The sequence below is a fragment of the Ischnura elegans genome, chromosome 8, assembly GCF_921293095.1.
Source record: "Ischnura elegans chromosome 8, ioIscEleg1.1, whole genome shotgun sequence".
Taxonomy (NCBI): domain Eukaryota; kingdom Metazoa; phylum Arthropoda; class Insecta; order Odonata; family Coenagrionidae; genus Ischnura; species Ischnura elegans.
The window spans coordinates 91,160,236-91,180,099 of record NC_060253.1 but is presented as its reverse complement, the minus strand read 5'-3'; the positions used below and the strand labels follow the sequence as shown (position 1 = coordinate 91,180,099).

Genomic DNA, 19,864 nt, shown 5'->3' with positions numbered 1-19,864 from the left:
AAGTATATAAGCATCCACAAATGCTAAAGCTATTAGAAGTCATCAACTTTTAATAACTATATACAGAAGAAACGATACCAACCTTTGTTGTTGGTGGTGCTGTTGGGGTGGTGGGGTTTTCCTCAGTGGGTTGCTTGCGAAAGACAAAAAATTTTATGAATACCGAAAAATTGATTCAATCTCTCACGAGATATTAGCTGTTTGTTACTTGAAATATCAATACATTCATTTCTCTAAGAACATAAGTAACATATTTCTAATTAGAGATTAGTGTAATACGATGAATGCATAGAAATTTGAAATATTTGGAATTATCTAGAGAAAAAACCCTCAGTTTGCTTTAATCTATCAACTTGCTTTCTTTCTTTTCGTTACATTTATGTTTGATGAACCAAAATCGTGATATTTTTGCCCATTTCCAGTGTGAATTGCCGAATAAATTACTTTAAAAAACTATTTGCACATGCACCGAACCCGAAATAAATTTATTGAAATTTATGTGCATTTTCAATTCGCGTACAAAAATGTAATATGAGAGGTAGATACGTCAGGAGGGTAGGCAAAGATACGCAAACCTTTAAGAAGCTACGTGGATGACGTCAAGCCGAGAAGCGCATTTTGACAGGGAAATGAATCTGACATGAAATGGTTTTATTTTTTGAGCCCCGCCAAAACAATTCGATCCGTAAGATGACGTCATCCTACCCGGTCGCTGGCCCCTAAAGCCGAGAAATCGATATTTTAGTTCGACGCTCCGCCACTTGGCATCCCATCTGTTTTCCATGTTCGGTGGCAAAGCAGGATCCGCGAGGGTAATAACTAACACAGTACCCACCGGAGCAGACCCCCTTACAATTGAACAACCTTGTGAGGGAGAACGGAAGTGTTGCTCAAGTTCAAAATTTTTAAGTGTTACGCTATCAGTACATGCGATAAGTGCACTAGTGAAACAACGGTGAGTAGTTTATACCGTATTATCGCGAACAGGAAACTATCTATACATTTCAAAAAGCTATTTCAACATAATCCACGATTACGGTTGTACTCTTTAGCCTATCCTTGCGTTTATAGTGACCTGAATTCGAGAAATATTTGAATAAACGTGATTCTCTAATTACATATTGAGTGAGAAAGTGTTTAAAATACAGCTTTTACCAAGTGATTCAGCCTAAAGCTCATAACAGAGGGTATTTTTCTCCGAAATTCCCAAAGTATTTCTCTCATTCAAATTCCACAGTGAACCACAACGCGACTTCAAATAAATATTGATATATTTGTTTACCTGTGTGTCTGCCTTCTCCTCATTCTAAGGGTGCATGTGGCGCCGTGCACGGATGAAAGAGAAAGGAAATGATTACTATCGAAATATGGGAAGTGGAGGTTAGTGCATTGACAAGGATGTATTGACAAATGAAATGCATGCGTATTTTGTCCTCAGAACCTATGAGGCTAGATCGAAAATAGACAATATGGTGATGTACTTGATGGTGATTTTTGAGACGTTTTTCCGCATGAAAATTATAAGAAACAACCCTGCGTTTGCTTTATTAGGAAAATATATTAATTTCACGGCAAAAGATTTAAATAAAAAATTAAATACGATGGTTTTCATTTACCGCCATGGTGAGGATAGAAGCAAGCTGCATTTATTATAAATCTGACGTCAACATCTGATATATTTTTATATTACAAAAAAATGTCACGCCAAGTAGCAGTATGTGCATTTGATTGAGAATCTAGCGTTTATAGCTCCTGACGAGATAAAATTCAAAAATTTCAGCCGTTTTTAGATGTACTTTATAGAGTTATTGTAATGTTCGGTGTATAATGAAAATGGGTTATGATGGCGTCTGATGACAGACGTCAAGAGAGTTTAGTTTACTTCAGTGAAATATGTCGATAAGGAAATTTAAAAAAAAATACTGAGTAGGCGATTCCGAAAATTATGTAGTGTGTATAGCATAGTGTGTGCAGTATAAAAATTGCGTAACTTGAGGTGCATTGTGCTCGACAATCGTATAGCTGTGTATTTTGATGAACTAAAATTCTCACTTCAATGAATGATAAATTTATGCGTAATTCACTTAAAATATAATGAAGTTAAGTTAAAGTAGCTTACATATGCAGCTAAGGCTGTAAAAACTAATGCACTAATTAATGAAAATTGTCGCAAATATTTATAACCCAAAGCATTGGAAATGACTGCCTGTAATGCGATAGCTCAATAACACTGGAAGGCTAATGCCATTGGATCATAGAGGAAAAAATTTAGAACATTTATGAATGTTATTTTTAGTAGAAGTAATTGGAAACCCTCACCTTCTTGTTTTCATCCTCAGTTATTTTCTGCAAGCAGCATAAAAATAATGATATTCAGATTTTATTAGAGAAAAATTCATCATATTAAATAAACATGACGTTAAAATTTATAATTAAATTTTATTTACCGCGTATTTTCTCAAAAATAAATTCAAATTTAGCGTAGGCCATAAGTGTTTTCGATCGTTGACTTTAAGAGAGTGATAAGCTCTTAGGATAAGGGAATCATGCATTGGTGAACATTTAAAGGTTTATTTAAGTCCATGAAATACTGATATTTTCATCCACTTGACAAGTTGTAAACAAATACTAATTATGCCAACTAGCGAGAACTACGCTAAAAAATTCGCTCTTTGTAAATATGGAATTATATGTAAATGGTATGATGTTTCGGCATTGCGTAGACTTGCAAAATAGAAATACACATATACGAGTCACATGGGCAGGAAACACATTTCGTCACGCTGAAAGGTTCATATCCACCAATTAAGTGATTAGGGGTTGTTGGCATTGGGAAAATGACAAAATTTTCTCTATGGAGTTACAAAAAAAAGGCAGTGACCTCGCGTGACCGGACAGAGGTGAAAGGGCACTAAGGAACTAAAGAACGCTTCGTATCGTCATTGGACTTACCTCGCTCTCCATAACCTTGGACTATCCTTGGGCTGGTGTGCCAGCATTAATCAAGAGAAGGAAAGGGATGGTTCAGATCGTCATTGGACATACTCAACTCACACTCTTGAACACTCGAATCACACTCTTAGGAAATATTATCACATGCATGATTTTGTACACTTAACATTCTTGATTTCATTGATGCAGTGAAATACGTTAATAAGCGAATTGGAACTTTTCACATGAATTTTGTTGTTATCGCAATAAAAATATATTAGTATTGAAATGCAAGTTTATCGGTAACTATTGATTATCATACATTAATATTTTACGGTACCAATAGCAACCACCATCTCCTCCACACAAGGATAATAGCACGACTGACAATGAGTACTATGCTGAATATTGTATTGCAAAGCTATACTCATTAGTTCCAACCGAAGTATAGGTTTGTGTTTAAATTTATTATCTGTCATTTCTATTTTACTTTCATTCCCACGTTCCCACAAGTATAAGGACTGACATTTTTATCGTCCCTACACGTAGACTTTCGATAAAAATATTATTGTACAACTCTTATGCAATCCACTAAAATGTGCCTTAGTTTCAAGGTGTATGCTATATTTTATAGCTACTCTTATATCACAAAAACACAATCGCATTTTCCACTCTGAAAACTATAGTTTTCCCAACGTCAATCGATGATCAAATAGCTCGAAAAAATTGACTGTTAGGAAGTGAGAGATAAAACCAGCGTTGAATCAATACCCGAAAATCGTAGGATAATGAGTAAATGATACACTGTTGGATAAACAGGGAGATACAATGTATCAGTTAGGCCTCCTTTCACTTAAATTTGGCGCGAAATTTCACCGAAATCAATACGTTAACACGGTGAATCACAGGCAGGATGTTGGAGGCTTGTGGACACAGATGGCAGTCATCTGCATTGAAGATGAAAAAAAACACTGAAATAATAAAATAGAAAGCTGGTTCGGGGGAAATGACCTGAATTTTTTTTAAATAATCTAGAGTAGCGTGGCACCATCTACCGGTAAGATAAGAACAGGTGGCCAGGGGTGAATCATAACGCAGCGAAACCAGCATAAGGACCGTTTTAACATAGGTAAATCTGTATATTTTGAGTGCAATAACTTTGTTCAACTCAAGTTCCTTCCAAAAAGGGGAACAAACCTCACCTTTCCAAGCCTTTAGTATATACTTCTTATATTCGACGCACGAATCGAATGGTATATAACTCCTTCCTTTCAGATATCTCCTTATCGGGGTCACCGCACTCCTCAGCCAATCTATAAAATTCCACGGCACACTTTCCGAAAGGATTCTCCCACTTCCCTCAGGAGCAAGGAGGACGGAGAACACGAGTAGATAGAAGGAGATATCTTCCGCCGTGAGATGTTTGAGGTTCCGAAGGGGCGTGTGTCTATTCCCGTCTCAGTGACGTTGAACCGCGTGCGTCCTCGTTGACGGTTTTGGCAGGGTCTGCACCGCACGCACGAGGTTTTTCCTATAAGGGTACGGCTCCCTTCCCCCTTGTACCCCCCTTCGTCCTACGGGAAAAAGCCGGCTTGAGGTCGCGCAGAGGACGTAAGCGCTGAGCCTGGCGGTGTGCGCGCCAGCGGACCGGCCCCCCTCACGCCCACACGAGCCGGCCAATCAGCTCCTCCGGTTGCCCGCACCACGTGACCCGCCGCCTACGAGCCCCCCCTCTGGTGTTACCCCACCGAAAGCTTTTCCCTCCCGCTCCGCTTGCAGTTCGATTCTCCCCATCCTACCGACGTACCGCCCACGCTTGTTCGCCACGGGAGAAGGGGGTTTAATACATGACCGTACCGTATCCCTGGGTCCTATCTCTTGCGTTTATCTTGCCGTAGTCCTCCCCTAATATCCTAGGTTTCCACCCAAAAAACCTTCATCCGGAATGGTTAATATCCCTGTTAAGATGTTGTCTTTCCTGGAGTTGTGAGATTAGCAAGCGGGCATCCCTACATTTACAATACTGACCCCCGAGAAGGCGAGTTAGCGTACGGTAGGGGATGTTAGGACCAGTGATAGGGACAAGGGGGTCTTGATGGTGATCCTGGGGTGTAGCCTCCCACCAGTAGATGGAGTTCGAAAGGTTACAAACATTTTCAGACTTTCGAGACTCGTGGCAGCACTTAAAGGTTGTCTCATAATTAATTTTCCGAAGAAATAATTTTTTTAAACAATCATCTTAGTAGTAGTTTTTAGTAATTTTACCTAATGGTAAGTTTCTATAATGCATGACGTTTTTATATTCTACAACTGAATAAAAACACCATTTTATCTAGTGTAAATTGGATACCCAAGGAGGGCTACAGCCCTCCTAGCCCCTCTGGATCCGCCACTGGTTAGTACTAGTGGTGTTCGCCGCCAAAATGAAATCGATTCTTCAGGAATCCATGATGTCACAACTGGGTTCTTTTGCGTCATCATTGTAGTTTTATCCAAAACCTAATAAAAAAGAATTTCGCAATTTATGGAAACTTTATCGAGAGAAACACTAGAAAATTTCTTAATAGCTGAGCGCCAGATCTAATAGTGTTGAAAATATGATCGTGAATCTTCCAGAATATAATCAATGCTACGATACACACTCGACATTTAAACCTGAATTCCTGAAACTCAATTTCTAATCTTTTGTGAAAAATTCGCTTGCTAGAGATAAGGCCAAATTTCGGATGTATGATCTCAATATCACTTTGAATTGGAGTCTAGTGACGTCTGAAGATACTTGCTAGTATGCTAATGAATACTATCTATATTGATCGTATCTAGAATGATATTCTAGCTAGTTAAATCACTCGTTCAAATCAATTCACTAATAAATAATAATAAAATACTACTCCTTCATAGAATACTCTTGAAATGACTTGTGCAAAATCATTTGTCGCCTACCGAGTTACTATCACATTTAGAATAATATCCGAACTATGGTAGGAAAAAAATAATATCCTAACTATACGCGTTCTCCTGTCAATATTCTCTAACTTGAAAAGGCACGATGGTCGCATGATTCAAGTATAAAACAACGGTATAGTCTACGGATCAGTAGCAGTTTCTAACCTAATCCAGCTACAAGCGGTAAAGTACACACCTTGCGAGGCAGCTTTTTTAAGGAGGCACGATCGATGGCGCGAACGCTTTCAATTGTATATACGCCACGTTCATGAATCGGAAAGCTAGCTGGTCCTCGTGGGCGTCCTGGAAATTTAAAACAAAAGTCTCCCTCCGATGTAGACACCGTTTTTTTATCGATAGCCTTTCTTCTGACTCTCCCTCACTCTTCTCCCCTTTTGCCACCTTCCACGGCTTAATTAATTCCCCAGAAGAGATTTAGCGAGGTTAAGCTCGAAAACTTCGACCCAGTTCTCTATCTCCGACCTCCCTTACTCTATTCTGGGTAGGTTTTCATCTTTCCCTCTTCCTTCACTTCGCCTTACCAATAGATGAAAAAATTAGGCAGCTAGTTTCATTCAATTAAATCATAGGATAACCGAATGAGTTCATTTTTTATTACACCGATTCAATTTATTTTCTTGCACCTCAACGACAGATCATAAGAGAGTCTCCTACTTGTTTAAGTTTCTAAACATGTTCCTAAGCTATAAGAGGAAATATTTGGTTGACTGCCATAATAATATCATGAATGAACGTCATTTTAACTCAACGCAGCTAATCACACAATTAGAGACATGTTACCAAAACTCTTCAGGGAACATCCAAAGATTTTCTATTATTAATAGCAATCAAAATGATGTGACATATTTCTATCGAAGTAGACGTCTTTTCTGTCAAAGATCCGTTGAAGAGTAAATCAATTTTTACAGAAGGAGATACATTCTTGCATAAAGAGGTCGACATTGGAAGAAGAGGAATAGCAATTATTCTCCGTTGTTGAAAGGCAAAATTGTAAGGAAGCATTTTATCCAAGCCGGCCACGGTAATATATCAGTGAGAATGAAGGGAAAGAGAAAGTATCAATGGTTTATGCGGACCCTTTAGGCGTCTGAGTTCCGTCACGTAGCTGGAAGAGAGCAGCGAAGGTCGCCAGAAGATCAGACTGAAATTGGGAGAGGAACTCATGATGAATGGGAGAGTCATTATTATGACCAAGAGATTCGCAAAAAGATGCGGCTGGCAGAACAAATCGAATTACTGAGGTCCTGTGCCACGTAATATCCTTTTACGAGAAAGAGACAAACACTGCTACGAACTCGCGAGATATAATATTGTCTCTCACACAAAACTGAAAGTTTTTATCCATGATAAATACTTTTTATCCTTGGATAGAGGCATTTTAAAAAATTGATCCAAACTATTGAGTTAAAACACATTGTGACTTATACATGTAAAATTCAAGGATTTTTAAGTCTTTACGGTTTGTCATAGTTTATAAAATGCACGAGGAGGTGGATGTTTAAAATATAACCCTTAGGCTCAACAAAAATTCAACTGTCTATAAATAGTAAGCAGAAATTATTATTTTTGAATTTAGCTAAAACAGATGTCTCCGTCAATATTGGTGATCGATATCAATTCCACTATCTCACAACACTGAAAAACTCTTAAAAACGATTAAAGGGAACAAAACAGTTATTTACTCTTATCTCGTTTCAATTTAAAATTATCCAAGAAATTGGAAATTTTTTTCATACTCGGAGGAGATTAAATTGTGAATTTAGTCGTCTTTATCTTTGGAAGGGCAAACAAAGCTATGCAAAATTTATTAATCAGCCTTTAATTTTTGGCAAACCACTTTTTTCCAATTCAAAACGACAGAAAGAAATCCTAGGACCACTAATCATAGACATAGTTTGATAAATTCTATTTTAGACGCATACAGAGAAATATCAATCAATAATAGTAGCACTTTATTTTAAGAGCTTTATTACGTACCACATCTGCAGGTACTTGTACCCGGTGATGATAATAGTAAAGTGAGTACTAATAGAGTGATGTTTTATCACATAGAAAAAATCTATTAATCATTCTAATTAAATTCTATTAATAATTATCAGTTAGAAATTAAAATAATACAAGCAAGTAGTCAATTGATTTCTTTGGAAGTTGGGTCATAATCGATGCCATCTATGCAATTTCCGTTGAAAAGCGCATAATTAAAAAAGGATACGGAGGAAGTGACGGCGTCGCACCTTAAATTTTTTATTGTTGCTAATACCTTTTCAAGAAAGTCATTGAAACTGGTATGTTTGCTAAGGAAGAAGAAAAAAGAACGGGTAATCTTTCATTTGAAAAAGTAGCTTTTATGCAGTATCAAAACCCTGATACTCGTTTTTGATAGCGTCACATCTTCAGTTCACAATTCAGTCGTAAACCAAAAACTTATTGAAAAAAGCTATGTGAAATTAGTTAAAATATCGATATATTTGGATTCATTGTAGAGTTATTTGTAGTGTCTCATTGATTTGTTAAATAAGATGACGCAAGAGGCGCTACGAACATAACTCCATTGAAGATGACGCAATGGATACCTTATTTTCGTAACATGAATGATGGTTCGTTCAATTGTATAAGGCTCAACAATGTGGAAATTAATACACGAAAATGAAAAGGAGACTTCGTTGCTTTCCACAAATTTATTTCGTCCGTACGACATGTTTCGAACCATAGAGGTCATTATCAAGTTCGAAATGGTTCGAAACATGTCGTACGGACGAAATACATTTGTGGAAAGCAACGAAGTCTCCTTTTCATTTTCATGAATGATGGTGACTATGGAGCCTGAAAGTGATAGAATTGTGCTGTCTCAACAGCTTGTCCGTCAATTTTAGAATTCACGATCATTATTCTCGTAAGGGTTTAACGGAACAAAATATTCACCAGGGAACTTCATGAATAAGAGCGAGAATTGACAGGTGCCATGGGCACAAGCAAGGGTGGTAAACTAACCATGGGGCAGTCGCTGGGGAAGAACCGCATTTTGAGCTGCAGCACTGATTTACTAACGCAGGCAGTACCAATTCAGGGTAAAATTTGGTATTTCTCAATAATTTCGCCAATACTCTGTCTCAATCTTCGGAATGATTTGATGCAACTTTGTGAATGATATGAAATGATTGAGATTAAAAAAAAACACCCTAATAGTAAATTTACGAGTAAATCAGACGATTCTATTTCTGATTATTTTAAGTTTTCACAATTTCAGTACTAAAAATAGTGTGATAAAGATGATTATACACCAACTCGTTCACTTTGCACTCAATATTATTAACATTTAGAACCCGAAGATGTTGCTTATGGCGGAGATGTGTATGATGAACTTATTTTGCATTGAGAGATAATACAATATCTATTGTAAAAGTTACAGAGTTACATTGAAAACAATAGACGTTTTAACTCTTTCAAAATGCAGCTTAAGTAATAATAAGCCTCATTAAAACAAGCGGAAATTTTTCGCCTCCATTAGCATATCCGACCTTATCGAACTATCATCCCTAGACGATGTATCATCGGAAGTTCAAATATTTTTTTAAACTTAAAAATCTACTATAGTTCAAATGCATTGAGATTGAGATGAAAATACTACAGAACATGAAGTTGTTAAAACTCAAAACATTGGTGGGATTCCTTTTGTGATGAAACTTTAATCAAAAATAATAAAAAATTACTTTTTGAGTAAATAGCGAAAATAGAATAAGTTTATCGGTACGCTTAAATCATCATACAAATTCTCCTTGCTACAGTCCCCATGAGCACGAGGGAAAAAATATTTTTTCTCAAATTCATCTCATTTGCCGAGGCTCATCTCCACGTTTTCTTTGCGGTACACCCACCGTGTGATGCTCCTGCCAAAAATATCATGGGTGTGGAAATGACATCTGGTTTTTCTTCTCACTAAAAGGTTTTTCTGCTCCATCCCAACCTTGCTTCCCTTTCCGCAGTCCATCATATCGCCTTTCCATCAGATTTGAGAGCTAGTCTGCCGTAAAAGGCTTCCCGTAATTGTCATATCCACCACGAACACCACGTTGAGTTCATTTCTCCTGTTTTCACTGAAGCGGGCAAAATTCTCACCAAAACTCCAAGAAAGTACGTAGTGGTACATTAAAGTAAGTACATTTAGGAGGTAACGCAGAGGTAAGTTACGCATATGCTATGGAGTATGAATATTAAAATAATACGGACCTTTAAAGACATGTTAATTTTAGTAAAAGTATATGAATGATTGATGTAAATTGGATTAGTTTTATAAGTGTATGGACTTTATTTATGGATTTAGTTTGGCCTATTACGGAAGAGAACTCCTCATAAAAAGTACAAAATACGCTTATATACATTTCAAAAGGAAATATAAACCATAAATATTAATCCTTCCCACATATAGCCATCATCTCAAAAGGGAAAGAATAAAATAGTTAATTGTATAACTCAGTACGTACTGTATAACTTTTTACCTCATCTAGAACATTAACATTTCTTAAATTCATGCAAAGTTCTGGCAATAATTTTAGCTCTTACCATTCAGAGGACGTTCATGTGGCTCTATGGAGATTATTAGAGCACGCTTGCAAATGTCCTCACAATCTTAAATACCCTTTTACTGATTCACTGACAATGAGACTGTACACTATGCTGCCTTAAATTCATTCCCTCTCAAAACAAGAAAAGTTGGCCACAGAGTGGCTATGATAAAGCAAACCATTTGGGGCCTCTCATGCACTGTTTAAGGCGACCATTTGCTTTGAAAATATTCCACATAATCATGTATGAAGTCCTCTACGCTAAAATGACACGGGAGAGAATTTTAAAAACCAATTAATTACTTATTCTCTGTTACAAAGGTATTTTCCTCTGACTGGCTCTGATGAAGGTGAGCTTTCGCATCCTACTTTGTGTACTTTGAGCTTACTGAAGACAGCATATTTGGACAAACATTAGAGTGCTCAGAACATCCTGTCCTCATGTAAAAAATTAGGTAAGGAATTCAAATGATAACATATATTCATGCCATATTTTCCCTCTCGAACTTTTCTCATTGTATTATTTATTTTCATTTGCCTACACTCCAGTAACTATGCATTGATAATAACCTTTAAAAATCTCAAGCTTTGTAGCTTTAGGTGGTATATTTATATCGCTTCCATTTCCCTCAGACTAGCAATGAACTCTCCTTTTATCAAAACCTTCTGCACACCTAAAAATTTCCTGTAAAAAATTAATTTAAAGTATTAGAAAAAAAAAATAACTACATTGAAAACAAAATCACGGCGCAAGCGCAATGTAAAAGAACAATCAGGCGTTTCGGTACACAATTTCATAAAACATTCCTTTTTACGAAGTAAGTATATCACCTTCTTCTAAGATGTTTTTGCAACAAAGCCACGCGGGAGAAAATAAGAAAAATGCACGAGTAGATTCATATTCATTATATTCCTCTTCAATGAACCCTATATAGCGTTACACCCGATATCCTTGGAACTCGATTATTATCTCTATATTCATCTACATTAATGTTGTCGCTTTCGAAATAGTCCCCATCAAATATAATGCGCTCGCGTAAGCACTTCTTCTGATCCTCGACACACTTCTCAAAGGCGATCCTTCCAAAAAACATTAATTTTAACGAAGCATATCATATTTTTTAGACAATTCTATAACAAAACAACGCAAGAGAAAATTTAACGTTAGATTCATGTTCATTACATTTCTCCTCGATGTACCCTAAATGGCGTTATACCCGATATCAGTGGATCTCATTTTCTCTGCAGTCACTTTAGTTTCCGAGATAGGCCAAGCGATCGCGTCTTGCCCTGATATCCTCCTCCCTTGGGACCCCATCTGCGTCTCGCGTTCAACAGTGCGTATGGTAGATTGGGAAGGGAAAGGTCAAGGTCGGCTTACCCTACGTTGCACACTAGAGAAGGATCCCGCGGGGAGTAAAGCGATACAGCTGAACCCTTCACTCCAGAGAGGAGCGTGCATGAGTATCTCTCAGAACACTTCCATTCCCACAGCACGAAATCACATCCGCCTGAGCCACCAACCCAAATTCTGACCCTAGGGAGACGCACTCAAGGTCAAAGGAAGGGATTCATCCACTTCTCTTCCTAACGTAAATCAATATACAAACCCGAAAGCCGCTGCAAGAGGATGGTTTCCTATTATTTTTTCATTGCCTAAATCGAAATATTATTACTCCTGGAGTACGTATTTCTCGCTTTTAGATTTTTTGATGACGATATCTATTTTTCGCGATTAAACGAAAAGTAAAATTTTCAAGCGCGCGAAAACGCGACGGCTAAGTATGAATGCTGGGAAAACCCCGTGTGACGTCATTTTGGTTCCAGCTGTCGCCGGGTGAGGTGACCTTGGAGAGACTTTGAGCGCTGATACGATGCAGGGTGCTAGCAGGTAGCGCTTGGCTTAAATAAGGATTACTATTACCCTATCAAACGAAGAAAACTTTCCGACCTCAGGCAGTTTTAATAGGTGATTATTAATACATGTTTCCCAGAGTTCTGTGCCTTATGCATGCATTGATAATCTCAGACGATGTAAAACTCCTATCTACTGGCATAGAAACTAGGTCCCTGCGATGTCACGTGGAGTGGCATCGCATGGGCGCCAATCTGGCCTTTTTCAAATGCGGTTAAAATTGACCATTGCCATTCGTTTAAACTGGGATTTCTAAAACCAAATAGTTTGTTTATTATGAATACACTACTGGTGGGTAACGAATCGCAATCAACGCCTTTCGTTTTCTTTGATGAAGGAAACTACCCTATTGACGAGATGAGATAGGACACCAGCCATAAACCCATCTTAACCCATTATAACCCAATGTTGCTTCAAAGTAACGTCAAATATGTGTACATTTTATGCTCCATTCAGGAAAGATTTAAACTACGTGTTCTTTTGTGCTGCAAAGTTTAATGGCGAAATAATTAACTGCCACAGTAATTATGATAGAGTAAAATATTTTTGCATTTTTAAAATGAAAAGTCTTGAAATTTAATTTCTTCCACAAGCAGCTCTGGGTCGGAAAGGGTTTAGCCAAGCGTAGCTTCTGAGCTACGACATGAAGTAATGTCATTTAAAAATGTGTGCACCGTGAATTCTCATATTCATAAAAGATGTATGTGAACTACTGTTCATTTTACGATGTAAAATGAAAATCAAACGTAAAGCTTCTATGGTAATTGTAATTGACCTGAAAATGAACACATTTTCTTAATGAAAATCCTTCAATATTGATTTCGACGGAGATTTTGCTGGGTAAATGTGTTAAGCAGTTCCGTAAAATTTAGTTGCAAAGAAACACGGAAACTTTTACATGTACGCAGTGCATCTGACTGCATGAGTTCGATCATGCATTTCTGTAAGACCTTTATTGTTCGAAGGTAAAACAGGTACCTAAACTTTACCGTTTCGCGAGATGGCTCTTTTATTTTATGGTTTCTGTCGGGCCTGGTAACATACTAGGTTTTTGTGAACACTGTGGAGAAATTAACGGGAATTTTTGTTTTTTGAAATAAATATTTATTTATTTTTCCACATCAATGTTGCAGCGTTCACAATAGTCCCAATGAGATATAATTCACTTTTACCAGCGCTTCTTCTTACCCTCGAAACACTTCTCAGACATCATATTTGGGGTACCACTTTAGCTCCGTCAGCGATTTCTTCTAATGTCACCTATGCTTGTAAAACGATGACCTTTTAATAAGGTTCACTTTATTTTTAGAAATAGGAAAAAGTAAAACGGAGCCATTTCTGGTGAATATGGAGGCGGGGGCAACGTTACAATATTGTTTTCGGCCAATAATTTACGAACAAGCAATGAAGTATGAGCCAAAAATTGCCGAGCTCATAAAAACACGTTCAACCTCTGCGCCTGCCACAGACTAAGTAAACTATGGATACAGCTGAAAATTTTATGGTACTTCAGTGGCATGTGTACCAATATAACAAAAAGAATTGTCAATCGGACTATCCAAACTCGCGAGAATTTGAAGAGACTTGTTCCCGTTATTTCCTGAGCATAACTCGTAGTACAGTTCTAGTGGTTACTGTTCTTAATTACTCTATCAATCTAAGCGTATTACGTGGTCCTGATGTCTCTAACGACTCCCATCCTTATTTACATACGCTTAGTTCCTGTAAAAGCTGCATAACGCTCTCTATTCGATCGTAGCAGTTCTTGAGGAGTTACCCCACTTCCACGGTATTTTATTTGCCCATTGCAAAGATTTAAGGTCTGAGAAGGGTCATGGTCTGAAGCAATTTTTCCCCAAGCGTTTTTTTATCGAAGGCCCTGTCAGCGTATTGCATGCATAACTCCATAGCTAAAGGAAAAATAGAACTTAATACCCAATTAAAAAGGCTGATTTTTATTGCCGCCATATTTTATTAAAAGAGTGTGATAGGGGGCTAATTACTCGAGCAATAACTATGTCACGGGAAAAAATGTGGACGTAAAGTTGTTCGGTAACTCATTTGGATGGAAGCGCTAGACAGAGATTCGGAGAATATTCGTGTGAGTCAGTCTGGGGCAACGAGAATGGTTCTTTGATGGAGTGATAGATTTTTTTCTTCCTCGCCAGCAAATCATATTTCTAACAAAAATTATTCATGCAATTTATTAAATGAATATGTCGATGTCTTCAAAATATTAGATTATTGAGGAAAGCTTAGGTTAACTGTGAGAAAGTCTACTGAAGTTTCTTAAATCAGGGGACTGCATTGTAAGACGACTCCATTGTAACTCCTCTTTAGACTCCATTGAAAGACGGTCAGCTTTTTCCTCGTGGATTTATTAAACAGTCTCAAGGAGTAGAGTGCTAACAAAGCTTATATAAATAAAAGGTGATTACTTGAAAATCAAATAGACCTACTATCGTAATGATAAGAGCGTGACAATAGCAAAATATTCGTGTTTACCGAGTAAGGAATGAGTATTGAATGAAACAATACATAAAAAGGCGTGAGGCAAGGAGTGTAAGGACATCAGCCGTTAACACATAAAAAGGAAATGTTCTCAGTAAATTACGACTAGCATTTATTTAGGTCTTTTATGGTTCGAAGGAAAAAGGGATTACCCCTCTCTATCCGTTCGACTAAATATCTCTCTAGATTTATCGCTTCAGTCGGACCTGGAAATATTGTGGGGCTCTAATATTATGCTCTCCGAGTCGCTCTTAAAGATATTCATTCCCAATTTTTCAAACAATTTAAGCCTACTGCGCAGCCTCTGAGTCTCCTGTAGCTCCCAGCCTAATTCGCTTAACATTTGCGTAACGCTGTCTGTACGCCCATAGCATTTTTTGACAAATCGCGCAGCTTTCCTTTGTATTTTATCAAGCTCACGGATTCAGATCATTACAACCTTTAACATATGGGACATATGTCAACTGACACAGAAAGATCGCACGCAGAAATACTTTAGATACGTTAAGGACATGGGTGAAATCTTGAGGATTGACTCAAATCCGTAGTATCGTCATCTTTGCCGGGATCACGAGATCTGGGCCGGGTTGCTGATAGGCGTTCCTCAAGGCACCCGCGTTGGTCCCGCACGCTTCTCCGGAGCGCTCGCACGGTTACGCGAGTCGACGGATGGGTCCAAGAATCATGTTCCTCGAAGGGGTGCCGAGGGTCTCTCACCGCTCCGCTAAGGGTAAAGGGGGCGTGGGTGTTGTATCGATCGGCCGCTGGGGGAATGGTCTGGGAGTGGGTTACGTAGAGGTAGGGAATGGACGGAACTAGGGTATGGGGTAGGAATACTACACCCCCAGGGCGGAGAGGGAGGGACGCTATAGTGGCGTGAGGAAACATCCAGAGCATCGATTCGTATCGATGTTAGTTTTAGCTTTTCCCCAAGCCGAACGCCGGCATCATAACTCTGCATTGGGCTCAGAAAAACGTCGCTAGAATGGGAACGTGGTGACTTAGAGCAGGGGACAGTGGTGTAGCCAGGATTTTAAATTGGTGGGGGTTTACCGGAAATCACGCGGCCCATCCGGGGTGTATGAAAAACATTCCAGGGCAAAGGGGGGTCCGGAAAGTTTTGGAATTTTTGATGTGTTGAAAGCGTGATATTTAGGACTCAAAAACGGCAATTTTATACCAGTAATTATTAAATTTAAGTATATTAAGTTATTTGGCGCCTCTTTAAAGGCGCAAGGGGGGTTGTAACCCTTGCATAAATTGTGCCACTGACAAGGGTCTGCAACCTTTTTTAATGCAAGGGCCAAAAATTGATTTCACATCGTCTGGAGGAACTCTATGCTCCACGTCACTTAACCACCACATCAATAAAATTAAAAAAACATGATTTCAAAAAGCAATAATCTTTATTGGTTAAAAATTTCAATCAATCGATGCTATTTTTTGACATTTTTTTAATTCTTGTCGAGTGTGCCGATATATATTTTATATTGTGTGGAGCAATACAATATTTTCTTTAGCCTCTAGAGGCCGCAAGAAATTAGCTGGCGGGCCGCATGTGGCCCGCGGGCCGCGGTTTGAATACCCTTGACTTAGAGGGCAACCCCTGAGTTTTCCCGTATCTCTTTAGCTGTTTGTTTTCTCATTGTCTTCCCACTGTACGCCCGTATCCTACGTCTTCCTCAAACTTGTCAAATTTTCCCCGACCCCTTTCTCAAAGGTATAAATGTGATGTTCTCAAGTACTACAATTTCCTGCACTAGATTATGACTCTGAGAGCCGAAATGCTTAAGCCTTTAAACGTTAAAAAAAACATTCCTCGAAATGAGAGGTGGCATGAATTAAAAGAACGTGTGAATTTCATACGCTTGTGGATTCATACGGGCTTAGCTCAGACTTCGCCAATGAAGTAGATGATATGGGCCCGATAAATACTCAGTGCGTATTCTAGAATGTTTATTTGCCCAATTTTAGGTTTTTGTAAGACATTTAATGAGTGTATTACTGATCCAAGCAACTCTCCACTTCGGCATATATTTCAGTAACTGTGATAAAAATGCCGTAGATAATTATCTTCAAAGTTTATTTCACTGTTTTGAAAACTTTTCATACAGAATTTAAATGCCTGCAATATCTGTAAATATTCTACGTAAGACTCATCTTTGAGAGTCTCACGTAGAATACTACGTAGTATTTTTTTTTAAATTTTTGATAGAAATCTGCATAAATCGTGTTGAATTGTATTATGTATATCCGTAAGTTCTAGATACAAATTCTATAATTTTTACTGACCATATTCGCGTATTTTTTCGCCGATGATAAAAGATTTAAAGGAATAGCTAGGTAGTACAAACTTCAGCTGCGATTGCAGTGAGTATACATATGTATGTACATAAACGGCGTAACAGCATCAGAACGACGGAGTGAGGAAGGTCATGGGAAGGTTAAGCGGATTGGATGATGGACATGACGATCAACCCAATACAGACAGACGGCACCACACGCAAGGCAGTATATTTTTTCCAGCGTGCCGAAACGTCGAGGGGTGAGGTTACATCTAATCGAACACAAAGGAATTATAATAATCGATTTCAAAACAAAACGATTTACCCATTGAAATCATATCTATTATTTTTATGAAATTAGGCGCATGACTCATTTCATCACTGCCGTGTGTAATTCCTTTAGTATTTTCTATCATATGGGAAGGGATAATATGTAATATTAATTCTTAAGAGTTTGTGCAGGCGAGTAAGTGGCAATATTCCAAGATACATATATGTTACCTAAGTTTACTAAACTAAGTCTAGAATTCAGCTTGCAGGTATAGTGGTGACATCAGTAGCATACCTGACCGGAAGTCGGGATATAAAAGGGTAAGGCAAAATATTTATTCACGATGTATTTCGTTCTTGACTTAAATATCACGGCATGTGGCTGTGCCTTTTGGAACAGAGAAAGGAGCGAGAGACAACCGTGGAAGGGAATTTTATTATGGAAGTGGGGCAGAGACAAGATGAGATGAATCTGTCGGACGGCAAAAGACCAAAGGGAGATATTAAGTTTGGGCCGTGGCGTAGGTGGAAGAGAGGCAGGGGCGGAAGAGAAGATGAAGAACCTTTTGGAAGGCGACGCTAGGAAGAAAGTGCAGAAGAAGATGGGAAAGACAGAAAGAAAATAGGCACACTATATCAAGGAGAAGAGGGTGGAGCGACGGAGCAAGGTTCAATGCATCTCCAGGCTAATTTGAGTATACTGGGACTAGCCAAGGTGAAAACTTTACGAATTCACCCACAATGGGCAAATGGTGCGTAAATTCCACAAAGAAAAAATCGTTCGATTTAACCTGGATTCGAACCCGAATCTGCTGATTTCCTGTCAAGTACTTAAGCCAGTTAAGCTACCAAGGCGACTTTCCCCTCTATGGAAACTTGAGGACCATACCGGACAAGATGGTGTGGACTGCTGAACATATTATGTGTGTGTGAGTGTATATAGTGCTGAATGTATGATGTGTGTGTGAGTGTATTATGGGTATGTGATAAGCAGTCAAAGTCGTGCGCACTGCGCCACAGCTGGAGGGTAAAGCCCGAATTTTGAACGCTAAGTGGTGTTTGCTCTTGACTAATTTAAGTATACCGATTATAATGTACCGATTTAAGTATACCGGGACTAGCCACGATGAAAACTTAACGGAGCCATCCGCAATGCACAGATTGTGCAAACTTTCCCTAGCATCAGACTTATTCACTAAAGCTATGATGCTCAATGCGACAAAATAGTCGTTCACTATTGGAGCGGCTAAGATCCGTGCCCTTTATTCGTTCTTAATAAAATTATGTGTGACTCACATTTAGACTACCGTGTTTTATTACTACGCATTTTTTCTCGTTAGAGTCAGGCGTGAGAAAGCATGGGGAATCAAAAGTGCTGCAAATAGCATTTAACTGTGCGAATTAATGCACACGATACACATTCATATACGCACTCAGCAATATTTCCGTCTCTTACATCCCCCTAGAGCTGAAGGACCTGGAGCAAGGGTGCATTTGGGCTTCCCGAGCGTTTTCTGCATCAGGGATCAACCGCGCCCACTAAAGCACCACCAATCCCCGTCAACCGTTTTTTTCTCCCTCCATCTTTACCCTCTCCTTTGCACCCTTCCCTCTTCCCTCACTTTTCTTCCTCTTCCCACTCGAGAAAGATGGGCTGCATCCCATCAAAAATTCGAAGTAACAATTTCCCGTAAGTTCCCTGCTTTTACTTTTCGTTCATTTTTTCTGTAAAACTAAGTGTTTCTGTGTGCCCACGCTTGGGCAAGAAGATGTTTAATTTACTTATAATCTTCTAGGTATTCTTGATTGCCAGTACGTGCAAGTTGGTGCCTTTAAGCCTTTCCCCTCCTATATTTACAGATTAACTTGGCATTCAAACTCTTGCTTTTCGTTTTTTTTTATGAAATTAGGTGCATTTGATTCATTTCTTGTTCGTGCGAGTAAGTGGCAATAGTCCAAGTAACAGAAGAACACGCATTCGCGTCACTAAAAGACTTCATTTTTTACGGAAGAAAATTTATCCGTTTTCAGTATAACACACTAAAATCTATGGTTTGAATCGATTAATTATTGAATTGAATCGATTAGGGAGAGCATTTAGCGCGAGTAAAATCGAGTAAAAAAACAAAAACTTTATGTCAAGTGTAGCCCCTTGTGGTCTGATATTTAATGGCATTCCAACAGTAAATAGTAAAATAGTAAAAAAAATTTAAAAATTAAAATGTATAAAATTAAATTTAAAAAAATAAATGGTAACATTTTATGGCTTTCAAATGGCATTGATTTGAAATTAATAAAAAATGAAGTCAATGAAAGTTCACAAGATCCATAGGTGTGAAGAATAATCTTTTGGCGCGTAATGGAACACAGTCTCAGGGGACGCAATATCTCCTTTAAATGCTCAAATATTGAAAGTAGGCTCA

The 19,864-nt window shown here is 38.3% G+C and overlaps 1 protein-coding gene across 4 annotated transcripts in view; it reads right to left on the bottom strand.

Moving 5' to 3' along the window:
• LOC124164511 (solute carrier family 2, facilitated glucose transporter member 1-like) overlaps nt 1-19,864 on the bottom strand; it is a 183,993-nt gene that overhangs the window by 130,658 nt on the left and 33,471 nt on the right. The window contains exons 1-5 of one of the 4 annotated variants that reach the window (XM_046541853.1): nt 4,134-4,431; nt 2,953-2,984; nt 2,320-2,346; nt 1,283-1,306; nt 83-133 (exon numbers count right to left, since the gene is read on the bottom strand). The exons of 1 other annotated variant lie outside the window; for it this stretch is intronic. In XM_046541853.1, the coding sequence (XP_046397809.1) occupies nt 83-133; nt 1,283-1,306; nt 2,320-2,346; nt 2,953-2,964 (114 nt within the window). In that variant the 5' untranslated portion in view covers nt 2,965-2,984; nt 4,134-4,431. Of the gene's footprint in view, nt 1-82; nt 134-1,282; nt 1,307-2,319; nt 2,347-2,952; nt 2,985-4,133; nt 4,432-19,864 lie in introns of those variants that run through there. 2 more of the 4 variants (XM_046541855.1, XM_046541854.1) reach the window with 2 other exon arrangements.